The 19,442-nt window shown below is 33.7% G+C and overlaps 2 protein-coding genes across 2 annotated transcripts in view; one reads left to right on the top strand and one right to left on the bottom strand.

Moving 5' to 3' along the window:
• LOC146168141 (histone deacetylase 5-like) overlaps positions 1-14,732 on the top strand; it is a 69,488-nt gene extending 54,756 nt beyond the window's left edge. Inside the window, exons 16-22 of the mRNA XM_083390862.1 lie at positions 168-269; positions 333-450; positions 1,522-1,735; positions 5,124-5,340; positions 5,398-5,619; positions 11,882-12,013; positions 12,345-14,732. Coding sequence (XP_083246988.1) covers positions 168-269; positions 333-450; positions 1,522-1,735; positions 5,124-5,340; positions 5,398-5,619; positions 11,882-12,013; positions 12,345-12,556 — 1,217 coding nt within the window. The 3' untranslated portion in view covers positions 12,557-14,732. The remainder of the gene's footprint in view (positions 1-167; positions 270-332; positions 451-1,521; positions 1,736-5,123; positions 5,341-5,397; positions 5,620-11,881; positions 12,014-12,344) is intronic.
• Positions 14,733-15,384: 652 nt separating this feature from the next.
• The window catches only part of LOC146168140 (protein PHTF2-like), a 30,870-nt gene continuing 26,812 nt past the window's right edge, over positions 15,385-19,442 (bottom strand). Inside the window, 1 exon segment of the mRNA XM_083386223.1 lies at positions 15,385-15,405. Coding sequence (XP_083242349.1) covers positions 15,385-15,405 — 21 coding nt within the window.

The raw sequence follows: 19,442 nt of genomic DNA, 5'->3' as shown, positions 1-19,442 counted from the left end.
ATTGACAACACTTCGTTTTTAGATTTTGAAGTTATAATGAAATAAATGGAGAATCTTACATTCGCAATAGGATGTAGAAAGCAATTCAACTAAATTAAAATATATAAATCTAATGATATGATTCATAAAACTTCGATGTTTATTTTTGCATAACATTTTTGTTTTAGACCTTGGAAGTAAATTTATTGTTTTACCTTGTGGTGGTGTTGGTGTTGACAATGGAATAGATGTTGATACTGTTTGGAATGAATTAGAAACTATCAATGCAGGTAGATAATATTTTCCATAACAGTTTAGTAATATTGTAATTAAGAAAGCATTGTTATTTACAGCAAGAATGGCAGTTGGATGCACAGTAGACTTGGCCATGCATGTTGCACAGAAGAAACTAAAAAATGGTTTTGCAGTGGTACGGCCGCCTGGTCACCATGCTCAAAAAAACCTTGCAATGTAAGTAAGATAAGAATGTTTATTAAATTAATTTGTACATCTTTTTTTTGTTTTTATATAACTATACAAAACAGGGGCAATGATCGCCTATGTTTCTAAAATGACACAGTAGTTTTTACCTTAGTAAGATTGTTAAAAGGTTTATTTATGTCAAAAGTAAAGAAAAAGTTTGAACAACTGTCAAAACACAACCCTACTGCTTCCGATCATTTGCTACGTAACCTTTAAAAGTGGTACGAAAGCAAGCAATATTGCTTGATATCGCTACGGCCTACTGCGATCAGGGGATCTCCTGAATGTTACAGAATTGAGAGCTAAACTTTAAGCACGTTGAAATACGAAATCATGAACCAATTTCAATAATTTTTTTGTCAATCATATTTTAAAAAGTTTTGGCCACAAAAATATGCTTGCCATTTCTTATTCTATCAGGGTTGCCACTGGGGGTGTTTAAAGTAGAATCCAGAATTATTCTAGAATAATAAGTTTTGAATCTTAAGAATAAAAAATCCAGAGTATTCAATCCTAGTATATCAATTAAAAATCAAAAGTGCAAGTTAAAATAGTTGTCTAAATTGTGATGCATAACTACATAAACATAAAACATAAAACAAAAAACAGGTTGTTGCTACAACTTAAATTTTTGCCCATATAGTAAGTGAAAATGCAACGCGACAAACTCTTCACAAATTCAGTTCGTTTTATAAGGTATCGTTGTGTTTTAGTTTTACTTTACTACAAACATCATCCAGTAATGTCCTATCAAATAATATGCTGAAAAAAATAAAAAGTTACTACCGCCAGTAATGTGTTACTATTACTTAACAATTATGCTGTGCGTAAACTTGGTGAATATTGGCCTCAAGTTGACCATGGGTAGCCCTGTAGCCCACTTTGTGGCTTCTATTGCAAGTTCGATTTAATAAAAAATATTTTTAACAGGTTCCAGATTATTTTAATCTTTTATAAATCAAATTACTATTTCATGAACTCTAATTAAACTTAAGTAATTGTTGTTGACTGGTATGATTTCTTCATATGGTTTGCACATTGACAGTTTTTCATTTACAGGGCATTTTGCTATTTTAATTCTGTTGCTGTAGCTGCTCGAAAACTACAAAGTTGCTTTCCAACAATTTATAAAAAAATCTTGATTGTTGACTGGGATGTCCACCACTGTAATGGCACTCAAAATATTTTTTATTCTGATCCTTCAGTACTAGTGGTGTCTGTACATCGATATGATGGTGGCAATTTTTTTCCTGGAACAGGAGCATTGCAAGAGGTAATTTACAATTTTTATGATATACATAAACCAGGAGTCCGCAAAAAACAGTTTGGTAAACCCAAAAATTGTATTCCTAAAGCAGTGTTGTAAACAAGTCATTTTAAATTGACTTAAGTCCCAGTCAAGTCATTTGTAAAACAACTTAAGTCCAAGTCAAGTGTTTTTGAATAAATAACAAGTCAAGTCCCAGTCAAGTTATAATTAGAGCAAGTCAATTTTAAGTCATGTCCTTGTTAAAAAATAAAATTTTAAACTATTCAAATTTTTAAATTTCTATGATTATGAGCAATAACTGAACTAAAAAATAAGAAAAAACGCAACATATAGCAAGCAATTTGTTTTATGTGCTAAAATTTGGATAAATAGCTCAATTTTATAAAAAAAATATTTGAAAAAAACGCTTTATTTTAACCCAAGTCATTTGTCCAAATGACTTAAGTCAAGTCAAGTAATTTGTCCGAAAGACTTAAGTCAAGTCAAGTCATTTTTCCCAAATGACTTAAGTCAAGTCAAGTCAAGTCGTTTGAAAACAGTGACTTAAGTGCACTTAAGTCAAGTCATTGACTTAAGTCATTACAACACGGTCCTAAAGTCCTGTGAACCAATATTTCCTGAATTTTTCCTAATTAAAGGAAATGTTGGTAAGCTACAAAAAACGTACATGATAATTTATGTTTTTAATGAGAAAGGTGAGCTGCATGATTAAAAGATGCCAAGGTAGAAGCGAAATTAACTTAGCTTTGTCTTTTATGCTTCGTTGTATAAAATTTTTAAGTTGTCATCTTATGTGGAATTATTAAGGAGTTGCAAAATCGCACGGTCTATTAATGTACTTGGATATCCACTGCCCAACAACATGTTCTTTATTGTGGCAAACTCAGTGTTCTTTATTGTGGCAAACTTATGCATGATTTTATATGAGCTGGCAATGTCATATGCCTTGGTTTAAAGAATGTTAGCTAAATTCCGTTTGTAGGTAAAGGGGATAAAACTGGACCACTTGGCATACGTACCCAAGTGAGTCGGTTTACGGAAAACTTTTGTAAGTAAACCTCGACTACCATACTGTAAAAATACATCTAAATAGTACAGTCTGTTGATTGTTTCCAACTCCTTGGTTAACTTAATACTTAATATTAGGATGGATAGCATTGACAGTGGTGAAAAAACGTGAAGGTCGTTAACATACCTACATAGAACTTCCGGGTGGTCTTGTCCAAAAATTATCTCAATAACCAGATTGACTGGAATGTTAGTGAACAGACTTGTGACATAAAAGGCTGCTATGACCTTATTACCTTTGAAACATATGTCACAAATTATTGAAATAAATTTAAAGGTGTTGTTGATGTTTGTTGAATGCAAATCTTCTTCTGTGCATTATGGTGCTTCATATACCGTAAAAGTTTGGAATTTGATCAGATTTATTATGTTGTTATCGGTATGACATTTTTTAAACCTCTTTTGGTCATTTATAACCTAACATTTTATTACTATAGCTTTATGTCCATAAATACTACTCCTTTTCCCTTGTCCGGTTTTGTAATGACAATGTTTTTGTCTTTACATAATTGCTTTGCAAAAAATATGTCAGTAAAACCAGATAGAATGGTATCAATGTTGAATAATGTTACCTGCGAAATGTGCCTATATTATTTATCAATACAGCAAAACATTGAAAAAATTAAAATGGAAATATCTCAAAAACCTGATGTTATAAAAAAATCAGGGCAGTTTCAAGATCAGCGCCGAAGTCACTTTAAGAATCAATTTATCACATCTCTGTTTAAAATTTGCTTTTGAACAGTGTAATTATTTCCCAATATGTAAGGATTATTTCTTTATTTTTCTCAAATATATAGCTATTTAGCAGCAGAAAAAGATTATACATCACCCAGTTGGTATATTTTATTTTTGGAAATCTGAGTATGATTTGCCTGCTGCATGCAAGGGGCATTTTTGAATTTTATTTTAACAAATTACTTATGGTCTAATGACGTATAAGTTTATAGCTGCCTCTGTTGACTTTTGTCACTGTAGCTCTATGACTCATACTGTCACAAAAAAATTAAACTTTATTACCTTGTCCAGAGTGTTTTTAATAACTATAAATTTAGGAATTGATAAATAGTTCAAAGTATTGATAAATAGTTCAAAGTACAGAAATTAATAGGCAGGTTTAATCATTGGTCTAACTATTTGCAGACGACACACATACATTTTGGGCAAGTGGTATTTCATTTAGGAAAGTGATGATTGGTTCACACTCACCCTACTGCTGTGTGCAAATTTTAATTCAATATCAACCCCGATACTGTAGGGAAAAAATCTGAATGTTTTCTGTTAAAAAAATTGCAACCAAAAAATAAAGTAAAAACACTTGTTTTGAGTTTAAAATCTGATGTCATACTTTTTTTAGTTAGTGGTTTGTGGTTGCCTTTTAGAAATTTAATTATTACAGCCCTTTTGTAATAAACTATTGAGTGATGCGTTTGTCCCAGGAACTGCTGTTTCAGATTGGCTACCTGCCGACTCGGTTTCCCCGGGGGATAAGGCTTTTTGTGACTTGTGCAGCCTCCATTCTGAGCGCTGCATTGTTTCTTTGTGCGCAGTTTTGGTTGTTTTGTATTGCATGATATAGCATCGGCATTCGTTGTGTGGATACTAAGCGGATCATACAAATTTTCAGCTCAGCTTGCAACCCTGTGATTATAGAGACAAGTTATATCCTGCTTTATACTGACTGTTGTGGTGTCCAATAACTGTCTTGTTCGAGAATGTATAGTCAAGCCATATTCTTAGCAGTTAGTTCAAGGATCCTGTCCCGAACTAGTTTGTGACAGTGCCTAAGGTATACCAATTTTAATTGGCTACTTCATAATGACTACAAGTAAATGGTGCAAAAAAGACAGAGGAATAAAATACTCTGTATACATTACTGATACCAAATAGCAGCTCACTAGCCTTTTGTAAGTTATCATGGATACTTTTGTTTTTTGGATTAATTTTTACCTGATTTATCTTGTACCTAGCCTTTTGTAAGTTATCATGGATACTTTTGTTTTTTGGATTAATTTTTACCTGATTTATCTTGTATTTGTGTTATATATGTTCTATATCTTCAATATTTGTGTTATGTGTGTTTTATACATTATATTGACCAAGTAGCATAACAGAGGATTGAAAGACCCCACTGTCTGATTAAAAACAAAAGTTTTTGAATAAATACACTAAATGAATAACATTCAAAATCACTAAACTGAATTGTTAATCAGTGAAGCGAAAATATAGTAGTAAATAAAAGAAGGTAAACGATAGATGAGTGCTAACATTATAAGCTATTGCTGCCAGGCATAGTATACTGATGTCATTTTAATGCTTTTAGGTTGGAGCTGATGAAGGTCAAGGTTTTAATGTTAACATTGGCTTTTCTGATAGCCTTAATCCTCCGTTGGGTGATGCTGACTATATAGCAGTATTTAGATGCATTGTTATACCTATTGCTCAGCAATTTCAGCCGGACTTTGTGTTTGTTTCATCTGGATTTTCAGCAGCCGACGGTCATTCACCAGCACTGGGAGGCTTTAAGTTATCACCCAATTGTAAGTATTATATGTTAACTTGTCAAATATATGATTACAAAGACAGTTCTCTTTTAGGTTTTGCGTTTTTGACGGAACAGATGCTGCAGCTTGCTGAAGGGAAGGTTGTAATGGCACTTGAAGGTGGCTTCGAAATTAATGCATTATGTGATTGCACAGAACTGTGTGTGAGAGCTTTGTTGGGGCATGACCTGGGTTCTGTTTTATCTGAAAGTGCCCTAACTAAGCGTCCATCTCCAAATACAGTTAAATGTATGAAAGACGTTCTTGCCATACAAAGTAAGTGTATGCATTATATGTAGCATCTAAAGCAGAATTTTTTTAACTTTTTTGGTCGCGCCCCCTTGACATAATGTTTAGAAACTCGTGACCCCCCCTAATCGAATAATATACAAATATTAGGATTGTACAGGCAATGTTTTCAAATAAATAAAAACATCGCACAGATAGTGCAAAGAGGCAATTAAATGTAAAACCTGCAAATTATGCGAAAGCTATTTGATACCTGTGCTTTGTTAGCTATAAATAAGTTTGGGCTCTAAGTCAGCATGTATAGCTTGTTTAAGTTGTTTATTATGTCACAAACACAAATTATATGAAGCTGTAATTTGCTAGTGTAAATTCATTGCTCTTTTAGAAAATAGTAGATGAAATACCCGGCATTGCCGGCAGGTTAAATAGAGTATTTACCAGTTCAATTATAATTAGCAAAGGACTTATGTGGTTGGAACGGCGATGCGAATTAATTGCATTTACAATAACCACTTTAACCCTTTGTTGCCTGAATTTGTTTGTATAAGCTAAAAAAAATGTTTTTGCCTCTTTACACTGGTTTGGCCCTAACTTAAAGAAAACAAAAAAACTTTTAAAATGTGTTTGTCGCGAATTCGCAACATCAGGAATTCGAGGCTATAAATATTGGAAAGTGGGGAAAAATGAAAATGTTGCCAAAGCTGTGCAGTGAAATACTAGGCCTAGTTGGTGCATAATCTGGATCATTCCTATCACTGAACGCACTTTCGTCACACTCTCCTACGTCATTACGTGTATTTGGAAAAGTTTTTTCCGAAAAAAATGCTTTTGTTTTTATCATCCACTAAAATATTTTTTAATATTTTACTCAATATTTCTACTTTTCCCTTTTTATTTCGCTTATGAATCACTTTCGTTTACTAATTTGCCTGTCTTTTAATGTATTTCCAACTTTTTCTGAATTTAGTAATCTTTGTTGTTGGGCCAACAATGCCTAATGGTGCAAATTCGCGACAAACTGAACTTCTTGCTTACTGGAGTGGCATATGAAAGTATTTATTCAAAGCAATTTAAAACATATTGCCTATGCTCTATACCAGTGGTTTTCAACCTGGGGGTTGCGACCCCCGTGTGGGTCGTTTGCCTTTTCTCTGGGGGTCGCGAAGACGACGATTACATACCAATCACTATTACGAGAATGTCAATTAATTGCCATAAAAAAATATCTGTAGATATTAGTGAATGTTGTTAACAGTGAATGTTTAAACATCAGCAACCAGGAAGAAAGTTTCAAGACTATTATTTTAACAGTGTAGGCTTACTATTGAGTTCCCGTTATCAATCATAGGTAGCCTACGGCAGTGCTTTTCAACCTTTTCTGGAACAGTACACACTTTTACATTTACTGAAGAACTTGTACAGTACACACACCAGCCCTTGCAATTGGTCCAACAACTAAGTGAAAACTCTAACCTGTAATCCAAGTTGCAATTACTTATATTGCGCTATGTTTATTCTCAAATTCAATAAAGACAGAAATCAGAAGCTAAACAAGTGTTTACTGTACTGCAAAAAAAATGCTATCCATTGTCATTCAAAAGTGTGTCGTTATTTCGAATAAGCAAGTACCACCCTGAAAAGCACTTGTGCACAAGACCATCAAGTTTATGAGTGAACCCGATTCCACAACACATAGTATGTTTTTTGTTTATCCAATGGCCTGGTGAAAACACAAGCATGCCACAAACCAACCAATACAAATAGGGTGATGCACTTTAGATAACCCACTACCCACAAACAGGCTAATCCATGCCTTGACAAACAATGGCAGACACCTCACGAGCGATCCAGCGGCTGGTAAAATTATAAACCTTTTTTCTACCGCGCCCCCTTTGGTAATTGCCTATGCCTTGCGTCCTCCTAAGATATTAAATAATTTACATAATAAAAGAGAAAGTTTGTGAGATGTAAGATGTTCGCACAGGAGGTGATGATTATAATATGAATTTCGAGCAATTTAATGTTGCACCGCTTTAGCTCAGTGGTAGAGAACTGGTTTCGTGAACCAATGGTCGTGAGTTCAAACCTCACTAGTGGAAAACTGTTGAAATGTTCACTTTCTGTTTACAATGTGTTGCATAACAGTGTTACGTCACACTCGATGCGATTCATAAAATGTTACAATGTAATTTTCAACATGGTACAATGTTACCAAGATTGTGTTTAAGCATGTATCCCAGGGCCATGCCCCAGCGTTAGTTAGTTTAATATAGGTATATTTAGAAGTAGAGTTTAAGTAAAAGATAGTCCAAGTTTAAGGTATCCGCGCAACACTTTTTTTTAAGCGCAATTACCTGCCGGGAAATAAAAAAATAAAAGTAAGTATATTTCCTTAGTAAAGCAAAATTTTAATGTTTTCAACTAATGTGGCAAGATGTTCGCCAAGTCATTTTACAATATATTTGTGTTACATCACAATCGAAATGTGTCACACTCAATGCGATTTTCAACATGATACAATGTTACCAAGATTGTGTTTAAGCATGTATCCCAAGCCCCAGCGTTAGTTAATTTAATATAGGTATATTGAGAAGTTTTTGTGGACCCCCGGTAACAAACGTGTGCAACGTTCCAAATAAAGACTTAAGTTTAACAATGCCAAATTTTGGCAAAGTTTGCAAAATATCGCGTTTGTTGTCGCAGTAAGTAGAATATAGTCCAAGTTTAATTTACCTGCCGGGAAATAAAAAAATAAAACTATAAGTACATTTCCTTCATAAAGTAAAATTGTAATGTTTCCAACTAAGACTATTATGTTTAGGAACTTATTGATGCCTGTTTACGCGAAAAATTTAGGTAGAGTTCGCAAATTTACGAAGAATTGAATTTTTATTTTTAAGCCGTTTGTTAGCGATAGTGATTGAGGCCAAAGCCTAATGACTCCTTACAACGTGTTTACCCACGCAATACTTAGCAGAGTTTGCGAAATATTGCGTTTATAACAGTAGTTAACAGTAAGCATTTGTTTTTTCAATGAGGATTTTTCTGCGCTTAAAGCAGTTTAGCACCGGGATTACGTATTTGCTTAAACATGACGCTTTTAATCAAGTCTAAGCAATTGCTGCTGCAACCTAAAGTTTTACGTTCGAGGGTTATTCTCAATTGACAAACGTCACAGGTTTTCGTTACTTAAAAGATGTATTGCATGCTTAGCCAAGTGTTGTGCGCTATAGTTAACCGACTTCACATCACATGATTTGAAATTTCTATGTAGTGACACTCCGTTCAAACGTTTAGGCATAAGCAAATTTGTTATGACATTTAAAAAAACGCTCACTAATTTAAGTGTTACCCCGTTAAAACAATTATTAAACCAACGCACAATATTTGGGTTAGGGTGGTGGTTAGCGTTTGGGTGAGGGTGGGTCAAGTGTTATTATCTTTAATAATAATACTGTGAGCGTACCGGCCATTCATCATTCCGTAAATTAGTCGTGAGTTCAAACCTCACTGTTGGAAAACTGTTGAAATGTTCACTTTCTGTTTACAATGTGTTGCATCACAGTGTTACGTCACACTCGATGCGATTCACAAAATGTTACAATGCAAATTTCAACATGGTACAATGTTACTAAGATTGTGTTTAAGCATGTATCCCAGGGCCAAGCCCCAGCGTTAGTTAATTTAATATAGGCATATTTCGAAGTTTTTGTGTTAGGCAGAGTTTAAGTAAAAGATAGTCCAAGTTCAGTTCAAACGACACTCAGTTCAAACGTTTAGGCAAGCAAATTTGTTATGACATTTAAAAAAAATATGTTTGCATTATTTATGTCATTTACGAAGATCTTACGAATAACCGGTAATATTCTTTTGGGTAATACTAATTTACGGAATGATAAATGGTCGGAATGGTCGGAACGCTCACTAATTTAAGTGTTACCCCGTTAAAACAATTATTAAACCAACGCACAATATTTGATTTAGTGTGGGGGTTAGCGTTTGGGTGAAGGTGGGTCAAGTGTTATTATATTTTTAGTAATAATACTGTGAGCGTTCCGACCATTCATCATTCCGTAAATTAGTGTTACCCTATTCTTTTTAACCTGGGCAACGCCGGGTATTTCGTCTAGTTATCATACTAAAAGCAGTATTTTTTTATTACATATCAGTGAAAACAACATGAAAATACAAAAGTTGACTCATAATCGAGCGGAATGTGAAAAAAAATATTTATTTGGTTTTGGGTAAAGTTTAATACCTGGCGCATTGGGCACACAAAAAAATTGCCTGTGTTCGATATATTGAGTTTCATCAAGATGTTGTGAGGACATTGACTCCACAGTTTTAAGGCTGCACAAAAAAGATGTAAAAAAAGTTGCCCCTAGCCCAAAAGTAAACATTGCCTAAAACGTGTTTCAAAAGGTGTGATGACAAGCTCCAATGACTATACAGGAAATAACATATAATTTATCGCAAAAATTCCGAGTTCTTCTGTGCTAACCAATTGTGATTGATGAACGACAGGTTTGCGCAAAGCTCGCGCAGCTCTGTTGTTAAAGTTAGCAAAAACACAGTTTCGGATAGGATGTGCAATCCTAAATGTGTTACCAAAAGTCTCCATTGACCATATCACACTGTTCTTACTAATCACAGCACAAACGGCCATAATAAGTAGCAAATGTACCCTCCCCCCAAAAAACGAGAAATTTTGAAAAGATAGTAAACAATGTTAAAGGTAGAGTTAGCTCCACCAGGCAACATATCAATAAATATAAACAGCGATTTATATTTAATGTTAAAGGTAGTTAAATTATTAGCAAAAAATGCAACATGAAACCAATAAAATGTAATTGGTTGGTGCCCCCCAGTTAAGAACCTCTGGTCTAAATCAACAACTCGTAGGCTTAGGCTTGCAAACAGATTTAAAATATCACAAAACATTTTGAGTGAGGTTTCAGCAAATTCACCGAACCATGATATTGCAATTCTTCGGGATGAAGAGGTGATTTGAAATCGCCTTGGAAACATAGAGGCTCTTGCAATAATTGCTTCTGAACAACCTGGTTACACCAATGAATATACTGTTGCTGCCAGGCATTATATTAATTATAAAGAGGGTTCTTCCGACAATAATTTATTCTGTACCGACGTTTCGATAACCTACCCAGGTAATCTTCATCAGGGCATATAAACTTGTAACCTTGCAGAGGTATATATACAGTGAAGAAAAACGACGAAAAAACACCAAGTACACCAAGTTGCCAACAAGCTGATAAAACCATACTCTCTTCAAGAGGATACTACAAAGAACGGACTGGAAAACACTTGTCTATACTAGGTGCCACAACACAAAGTTAGGTATCCCATCATCAACAGCACACAGTGCAAGGTGGTTTGGGCAAGTTGTGTATTGTCAAAAAATGTTATTGTGTTCAGAAGTTATGTGGTAAAATACTCTTTTTCTGGAAAAACTAACAAGGTATAATGACTTTTTAGCATTGTTCCATATTCTATTTTGTCTTAAAACTGTTATATTTAATGCAAAAAAAGTCATGAAGGCTTCCTTTGAGCTTCCTTTGAGGCATCTTGTTAAAGTATTCATCAAGAAATGATTAACGACAAGAAGGCAGCAATTACCACTTCTTGCAGCTGCAAAAGCGGAAAACTTTTTCAAAGACATTCCAGTTTTTCATCATAAAGTAAACAGTTATACCAGATTAAGCCCTTGGTTCGCCCACATTCCTGGAGGCCACAAAAAGAGGGGTAAAATTAAGCACTGAAAATGCTGTTAATTATCTGACGATTCTCAACAACAGGACAGCTTGCTGCAGGCTGTTGAATCTCGACGGCGATTGAACTTGGATTTTCCAAAAAAACTTCTCTTTCCCCTGTTTAAATCACACCCATCAAAATGAGGAAATAGGGGTTTAGGGTTTCAGGAATATGATTTAACATGAAAAAGAAAAGAGTTTAGTAATGCTTTATTTACCCTTGTTACCCTTGTTTAGTATAGACATTAAAGGTTTCCATGTTAACAAAATCTGAAAGTATCCTGTTAGGGAAAGGCCTTGATTTTAGCAAAGTTAGCAAGGTAACTTTGGGTGTTTCCTGAGCCCCTAAATGTGGTTTGATTATTTTCAAAATTTATAAAACACATTTTTATGCGACACTAAAAGGAAATCAGGCAGAAACCATAAATTAGAAATAAAATCAAATGTGAACGTCCGGACATAGATATGAGCTCAATTATATAAATTTACATAGATCACTTTTCATTTAAATATTACAGTGAAACACTGGAAATGTTTGGAGGAAACTAATATTGATTTATCTTACACTGAATGGTTGAGGAAAAGACATGATGATGAAACTTGCAATGCAATGGCTTTGCTAAGTGTACAAAACCGTACAAAATCAACTGGTAAGGAATAAAACAATACCAGATAGTAATTAATTTATGCTGCCTGTCAAGGGTTGACACAAAGTGAGCTGTTTTTTTATTTTACTGCTATTGGGTACATTGAAGAATTTAACATGCTAATTTTTATTGTTTAACTTTAGTTGCCGACATATATTAATGATGCTTCAATTTTTTAGTTGCCAGGGTGCTTTCCACAAATGTCGAAATCAAAATGTATTTTCCTTTTTAATAATAATATTTTTATATAAACACTGAACAACAGTTACACTGACTGATCACTTGTGTGTCTCTGAATATTGCTTTTACTGAAATAGTATTGTATTGTGGTCAGGTGTTCAGGAAATCAATTTAAAGTTATGCGAGAAACAAAATCCTGACAAGATACCAAAAAGAAAAGAATTTACCAGTATTCAGGAAATATCACAACAAAGTACTGAAAAAGAATCACTTGTACCACAGTCGATGACTGTAGGATGCAAAAACTCTGACATGGTACAAATTCAGCACAATGATGCAAATTTACATACACAAAATAATGTATAGTTTTTTTAAACATTCAGTTACGAAATTCTACTGTAACTTACTAATTGTAAAATTAGAAAGATATCTTTCAATTATAAGTGTAAAAACACAGTAGGCAAGTTAACAAATCAATTTATACCACTTTTTGCAAAAAAAAATACTTTTCTAGGGAAAATACCTTCATACCATGCTTGTTTTTTGTTTAAGTTTGTTTATTTTTTCTGTTTTTCAAAAGCTACTACAACTAGTATGGGATGGTGCAATGTAAGAAAATGTGTTGTCTGACGAAAGAGTTGACCTGAATCAACCTTACTAACACTTTGGTAACACATTTAAAATATTATGATAAATACTGAAAAGTTAAAGCAAGCATTTTGACAAGAGTAGTTGCACCATTTCTAAATAGTACATTTTATGTGTATATTTATTATTTAATTACCCTAATGTTAAGAGTTAAAAATTTTACAGACACTAAAATATTTTTCTGGTGTTAAGTTGTCATGCTTCGTTATGCCTTCCTGTTTTACTAAAACTATGAAGTTGTTTTGAAGATGTTATGTTTTTTGTTTTGACATGGAGATTAATGACCAACTCTAACCTGTATATAGTTGGCAAAATCAGACAGCACTGTAGCCTAACTCAATATTTTACATCATTACTATAATGTTGATATTAGATATACAACACCAAGTAAAGGCTTTGAAAGGTAGTTGTATGGAATTTTAAAAATCACCAGTCTTCTTTTTCCTGCCTTCATATGGCATCCTTAACACTAATATTACAACCAAAGTTGTCTTGTAAACAGTATTTAATATAGCAGTCAGTTCTGCATTGAATTAAGCTGTCTCACAAGTTTTTTTAATTACTCTATTGCCATAAATCCTGGTGTGAGGAAAAAGTCTGTTGAAGAGTTTCATGTTTTTTGTGTGTAATGGGGAACAAAAGTATTTGGTAATGTGTAGATGTATCATTTTGCATAAACATTTCCTTAAATATCTATATTGTTTATGGACATGTATGGCATATTACAGCCAAACAATTTAACTGAATGCATGACAACTTTGGCTATATTATTTTGTTTAAAGATAAACCATATATTTAAGATACTGCTTAATGTGATTTTGTTTAGTCCTTTATTGTAAATGCGACTAAGACATTTTCCCAGGAATCACATTTTTGTGATAACATTTATGAATGATCTATTGATCAATATTATAGGGATAATACGTTCTGATAGTGCACTTGCATTCAAGTTCTTAACTTGGATTTTAAAACTATTTTTTATTATGTTAACTGCCTTTTTCCCTGATAATAAACAAGAAACAGATTGGCAGCAAAAGCATTGTTTTTAAGACTTGCACTTTATATGTGGTCATGTTTTCTTTTTTGCAAAGGTGGGATGTCACTAACTATAAATTTTTTTATTTCTTTGACTTCCAGGTTTTGATTGTGTAACTCTTAGTTATTACGATTTTTGTTGATTTTTATGCTTAAAATATTATATTTTTGTTCGCAAATTGTACTATGTTTAGGTGGCTATTGATGTTTTGGACAACTAAATTTCTGTTAAGTTGAAAGCAGCAAAACAGTATCTATAAGACATTGTAATTTAAATTTCTGTTCTAACAAACATATATTTGGAGCATGTCTTTAAAAATGTTTTTAGACCTTTTCACTGCCAGATTATATGTTTCTTGTTTATTATCATGTATCTACTCTTTCACTCTTGAATATCCACCACGCCATTGGCAACTTGCTGTGCACTTCACTGTAAATTTTTGACAACATTATAAATTAACTGTTCATATAAATGGTCTTTTGTATTCTTTTCATTTAACCAGTGGTTAAAAATAAACACTTAATTTAATTAAATATTTTAAGCCCAATTGAATTAGAGGTGCAGTGGCAAGTTACACAAAAAATGGGACATTGTGAGACCAGCAAAAAAATGTTGTACATATGCATGTGTGTACACACCAAATTGTTGGTGATATTTTTAGCCATTGCATAGTATATTTAACGGTTTATGTAATATCTCAAAATTCCATTTATTTGTGCATTCCAAAGATATGAAGTATTCCTAATCTCGAAAGGTTATACATATCAAAATTGTGTATTGTAAATATTTGTGTTTTTTTATAAATGTTTTCACCTGTAAAATGTTTGCCAATAAATATCATACTTTTTTATTACTTTATATTATTGTGTTAAAAAGTCACTGAATGCCAGAAAGAGCATATTCTTCGGTCATACCAGCCCTTGGCATTTTTAATTGAAGGGTTATTTAGCCTAGGTAGACTGGGAAAGTATTTAACATACATTTGAGTGACATTTTATTGGCTCTTTAACCCTGAAACATCGAACTGCTATACACAAAAAACAGTTGAATGTAACATTAGGCGAACATTATTTTCTACTTCTGTTTAGCAGACATGCGTATCCATCGCTAAAACATAACAATAGCATTTGTACACAGCTTCGCCATTGCTATCTTCAGAGGAAAGTATAAAAGGGGCCATGCGGGATTCGACTGAGGCCTTATCAAGAGTTATGTAGGCGTTTTAATGTTGCGGTATAAGAAGCAGACTAATAAATGGCCAAAGCATTTTATATTGCTTGAAAACAACTTCAGTCCCAGTTTTACTTACCAAGTCCAATCCAAGGCATTTTAAGTCAAGTCATATTCTAAAGTCTAAATTTAAACTACTGTATTAAATCAGGTCATTTCATTCAATTTCGAAGTCAAGTTTCTTCAGTTCAACCTACATAAGTCATTAAAACACTGCATCTGATTCACTTTTAACGTTTATTGCAGCAAATTTCAGCAGTCCAGATTGTTTCATACTTCATCAAGCTTTAATTTTCCAAACCTGAAAACAATTGTTAAATGGCCGTGTTGTGGTTGTTGTATATTTTGTCAAGGTGTACTTTCCACAATATTATCAGTTTCCCGAAGGATAGTTTATTTAAGTCTTGCATGCTAACCTATATGCCTATGAGTAATCTTTCGAGATACACGGTTTGAGAAGCATAGGCCTATTATACTAAGCACACTACAAATTAGATTAGTCCTACGGTTATTCCACAGCTATGTAGAAAAGACCAGTCATCTTTATCATGGGCGCCCCCACGAGGGGATACCCCCCCCTGGAATTTCAAAATGCGATTATTCTTATTGTTTATAATTGTAATATTTAGTTTAATTTATGTGCAGGTAAAGGCGGGGCAAAACGAACCCCTTAAGGCAGACCTGGCCCGCCAAGCAACTTTATCCGGCCCGCGATTCATTTTTCTTAAAATACATACCTGGGCGACTTTTTATGTGTTTGGTTGTAATAAATATAAATACATTATTTCCAAGGACGGATCTATGTCCCAATAACTCATTTTTTTAAAATGGTAGGGCAAGGCGGGGCAAAACGGACCCCTTAAGGGATAAATGTTATTTTCCGAGTTTTACAAAAAGTGTTTTGATCAGTAGGGTAGCAACCAAAAGGTCTTGTGGTAAGTTAATTCTATGCCAAAAAATTAAAGAAGCATACGTTCTGAATAAATAAGCTTTTTTGTCGATTTTTGCACGAGGCAAAACGGACCCCACCAATAAAAGATAATTTAATTTTCTTATTGTGTAAAATGGCCGGATGAAGGATTTTTGTTTAAGGAGCGCATAATTTTTTTTTTGATTTTTGTTTAAAGAGCGCATAAATATATATTTTCACTAGTTGCGTCAGAAAGTAACGTCATAACTCAAGTAATGGTATACATGGCGCTTTATATAGTTATAAATAGGGCGTACATAAACTACCTAATATTTTTCTACGTATTAAAACAATTTTCAATCGATCTTTTCTATGATCTTGTTAAAATTTATGATTGTTTGGCCTTCCTGCAAAATTGATTTAGACATAAAATAAAGATAGGCCTATATTAAGTAATTTTATTCCTTTTGCAAAATGTCTTATATAATTTTCCTGTAGGCCTACTATCCTTATACTAACATCCCCCAAACACGTTCACCCCTCCCTGGCCTGTCTAAAAGTCAATCGGCCTGATTTTTGTCGAAAAACGTTTTTTCGACGATAGTCACTGTTAAGTAAAAATTGTTAACGCTGGTAATATTCGTTCACGAGAGAAGTGAGGAATTCGTTTTGCCCCACCTTCCCTATATATTCATATTGCCCTCCTGGAAAATTTTCTGCGGGCGCCCCTGATCTTTATATACCGGTACGCAAGATTGTATGGCGGCAACCGAATCAACCCACCCTCTATGTTTCGAGGTTTTTATGACTTAGGCGGAATGCCAACTAGTACAAATTAGGTTTAGTAGCCTATATCATAAAAACGTTTATAGTACGGTAGAGCCTTTAAGACATAATAAAGGTACATTGCCCAAGCTAAAAAAGGTAGTTGGCTGTTTTATACTGTAGGATATATGTTGTTTTAATCTTGGTAAAAAAAGATGCAACTTGGCCTGATAGCATTGTCTAGAGTCCAGTGGTTACTTTTAACCCTATGACAGAATCAAAATGCAAACACCCCAAATGTATAAACGTACGTGATGCTCGCGTAACGTGCGAACAATATGCATTTTATGCATAGTTATACCTAAAAAAAATATTGGGAATGGCCATGTTCTAAAGGAGACGCCGGCTGAATAGGTTGCCGATCCCGGCGATCCCTGTCCTAGCATGACGGAACTTTAAAAGAACTTGTAAGTAGGAGGTATCCTTTTCATTTTATCAATATGTATATAATATCAATGTTAGGTAGATTATTTTAGATAAAGGACGAAATATGATCTCAGAATGTGTTTTTCTTACACCATTTCATAACCTTTCAACAAAATGATGCAATATCTGCCAAATTAATCTGGGTATTGATGTTTTTTATGTTTTTTTTTTTGTGAATAAATAACGTCTTTGCAATAGGGATATTCTGTTACAAAAGTACTTGTTAGAGAGTTATTGAAAGTTAACTCTAGAGATAATTCCGAATACCTCCGGTAAAAAAATGCTATACAAGAGCGGGAAAATATACTGCATGCACATTCCGCGATCGGGATTTTTCAAATGATACTAACATTTGTCCGATGCCAAAACTAACCTAAATTTTTGTGAAATTTTAATATAATGAAAAAATTTGAAATATTTGTATTGCCTTTCCTTATTGTTTTATAATAATAACGGAATATAAGGTTAATCAAAATTGCATATCCTGCCCGCATTCTCTAAACTTTACAATTGCCAAGCCACGGTCCCGGGTGGCTAACAAAAGTTTGATGACCCCTGGAATAAAACTAGCAATTGCCTTCTTTGTGAACACTTCATGAAGAAAAAAATATAATTAAATTTTATTATAATAAACAATAAAAGGTTCCATAGTTTTAGGTTAACGCAAGAACTTTATAAACCGGTTTTGAAATAATTTCAAAAATAAATGTTTAAGCCGCTTTGAACGAAAACCGGAACTAAACCGGTTTTACAAAAATATGTTAACCCGAACCGAGCTTGAACCGGAAAAGCTAAATGGTTTGACTCCCTGATTTTAACCCGGTTTAGAGCCATGCAAATTTGTCAGGTCGGCTTTTTGTAGGGTTTTACTATCTGAATTCAAAGATTATTCGCGTTTCGCGCGAACTTCTAGCCATTTTTACAATGGTTTGGGCCCCTTTAGGAAGTCTATTTATCCCAAACACCCAACAGGAGATTTTTTTTGCACATTGTGCGCAAAAATGTTAAAATGCCTTAGAAATGTGCGCACATTGTTTTAGAATGTGTCCACATTTTAAAGTGTCTTCAAAAATGTGCGCACTGTTTTTACATTTTTTAGGCCCTTTAAAATGTACGCACATTTTTCCGCACCCATCCCCGTCTCCCAAAGGCGTTATGCAAACTTTGTCATGGGACTAATTAACTCTACAAAGTGCAATTTTGGTTAAACTAGACCACTGGGTCTTAACCATTTTTCCCCCAGCGCCCCTTTTGCGAGATTTTTGTAGCCTGGCGCCCCAATAATAAAGGGCTGCACAAGATGATGAGTGCTATAGTGAAGCTTTATCGGATTTTGCATTTTAGAGTTTTGCAATTATATAGATAATTGAAAGTCAATTCTAAACATAAATCTGCTTAAAGAAATACATTCACATTAAATATTGCTTAAAACAAAATAGGCGCAGTATTTTACTCAGTTCTTAACTACAACATCCTATGCCCCCCCCCAAAAAAAAAAAAAATTATATAATTTATATATTTTTAAGTAACATGCTGTTCTCGAATGAGGTAAATAAGTTGGTTGAAGATGCCAAGAGTTTTTTTAGGAGATTTGATGCATTAAGCTTAGGAAAATATTATTACTATATTAACTGCATAACTAAATGGCTGCACCGAAATGACGTAAAAGTTTGCAAAAATCGAAAAAGGTATACGTTGTGTTTATCTTGTTTCATAATTTGGATAGGTGCGAAGACGATAAAAGTTTGTTCAAACAGCAAACATTGCGTTAACTAGATATTTGTTAGAATTTGCATTTTGTAGGGAATCACTGTTGCGCAAAGCTGTGGACACATATAAAAGGTAAAAGGCTTAAAATGGGCAAAACATATTGCGAAATCTTATTTATCTGGCCAGGAAGTCTGCACGCGTCATAAACTATCATTGATCTATTTAAGTGAATAGCCAAACAAAGTATAAAAACTTTTACTTTTTATATACTTAATTAACTACAACCAAATTAGGGTTGGGATAATATCGGATTGCAGCCGATACTAAGGTGGTGTCGGTGCCGATCAAATACCAGTTTATTGCACGAGTTAATTTGAGCAATGATTTGCAATCCAACGCAGCTATTATATTACCTTTTTATTGATTTTTTTATTAAAATAAATTATGTTAATATTTTCCAATGTTAT

This window comes from Ascidiella aspersa, chromosome 1, assembly GCF_963924565.1.
Source record: "Ascidiella aspersa chromosome 1, kaAscAspe10.2, whole genome shotgun sequence".
Classification (NCBI taxonomy): Eukaryota; Metazoa; Chordata; class Ascidiacea; order Phlebobranchia; family Ascidiidae; genus Ascidiella; species Ascidiella aspersa.
Note: the sequence above shows the minus strand (reverse complement) of the source record. Positions and strands in the feature narration are given on the sequence as shown.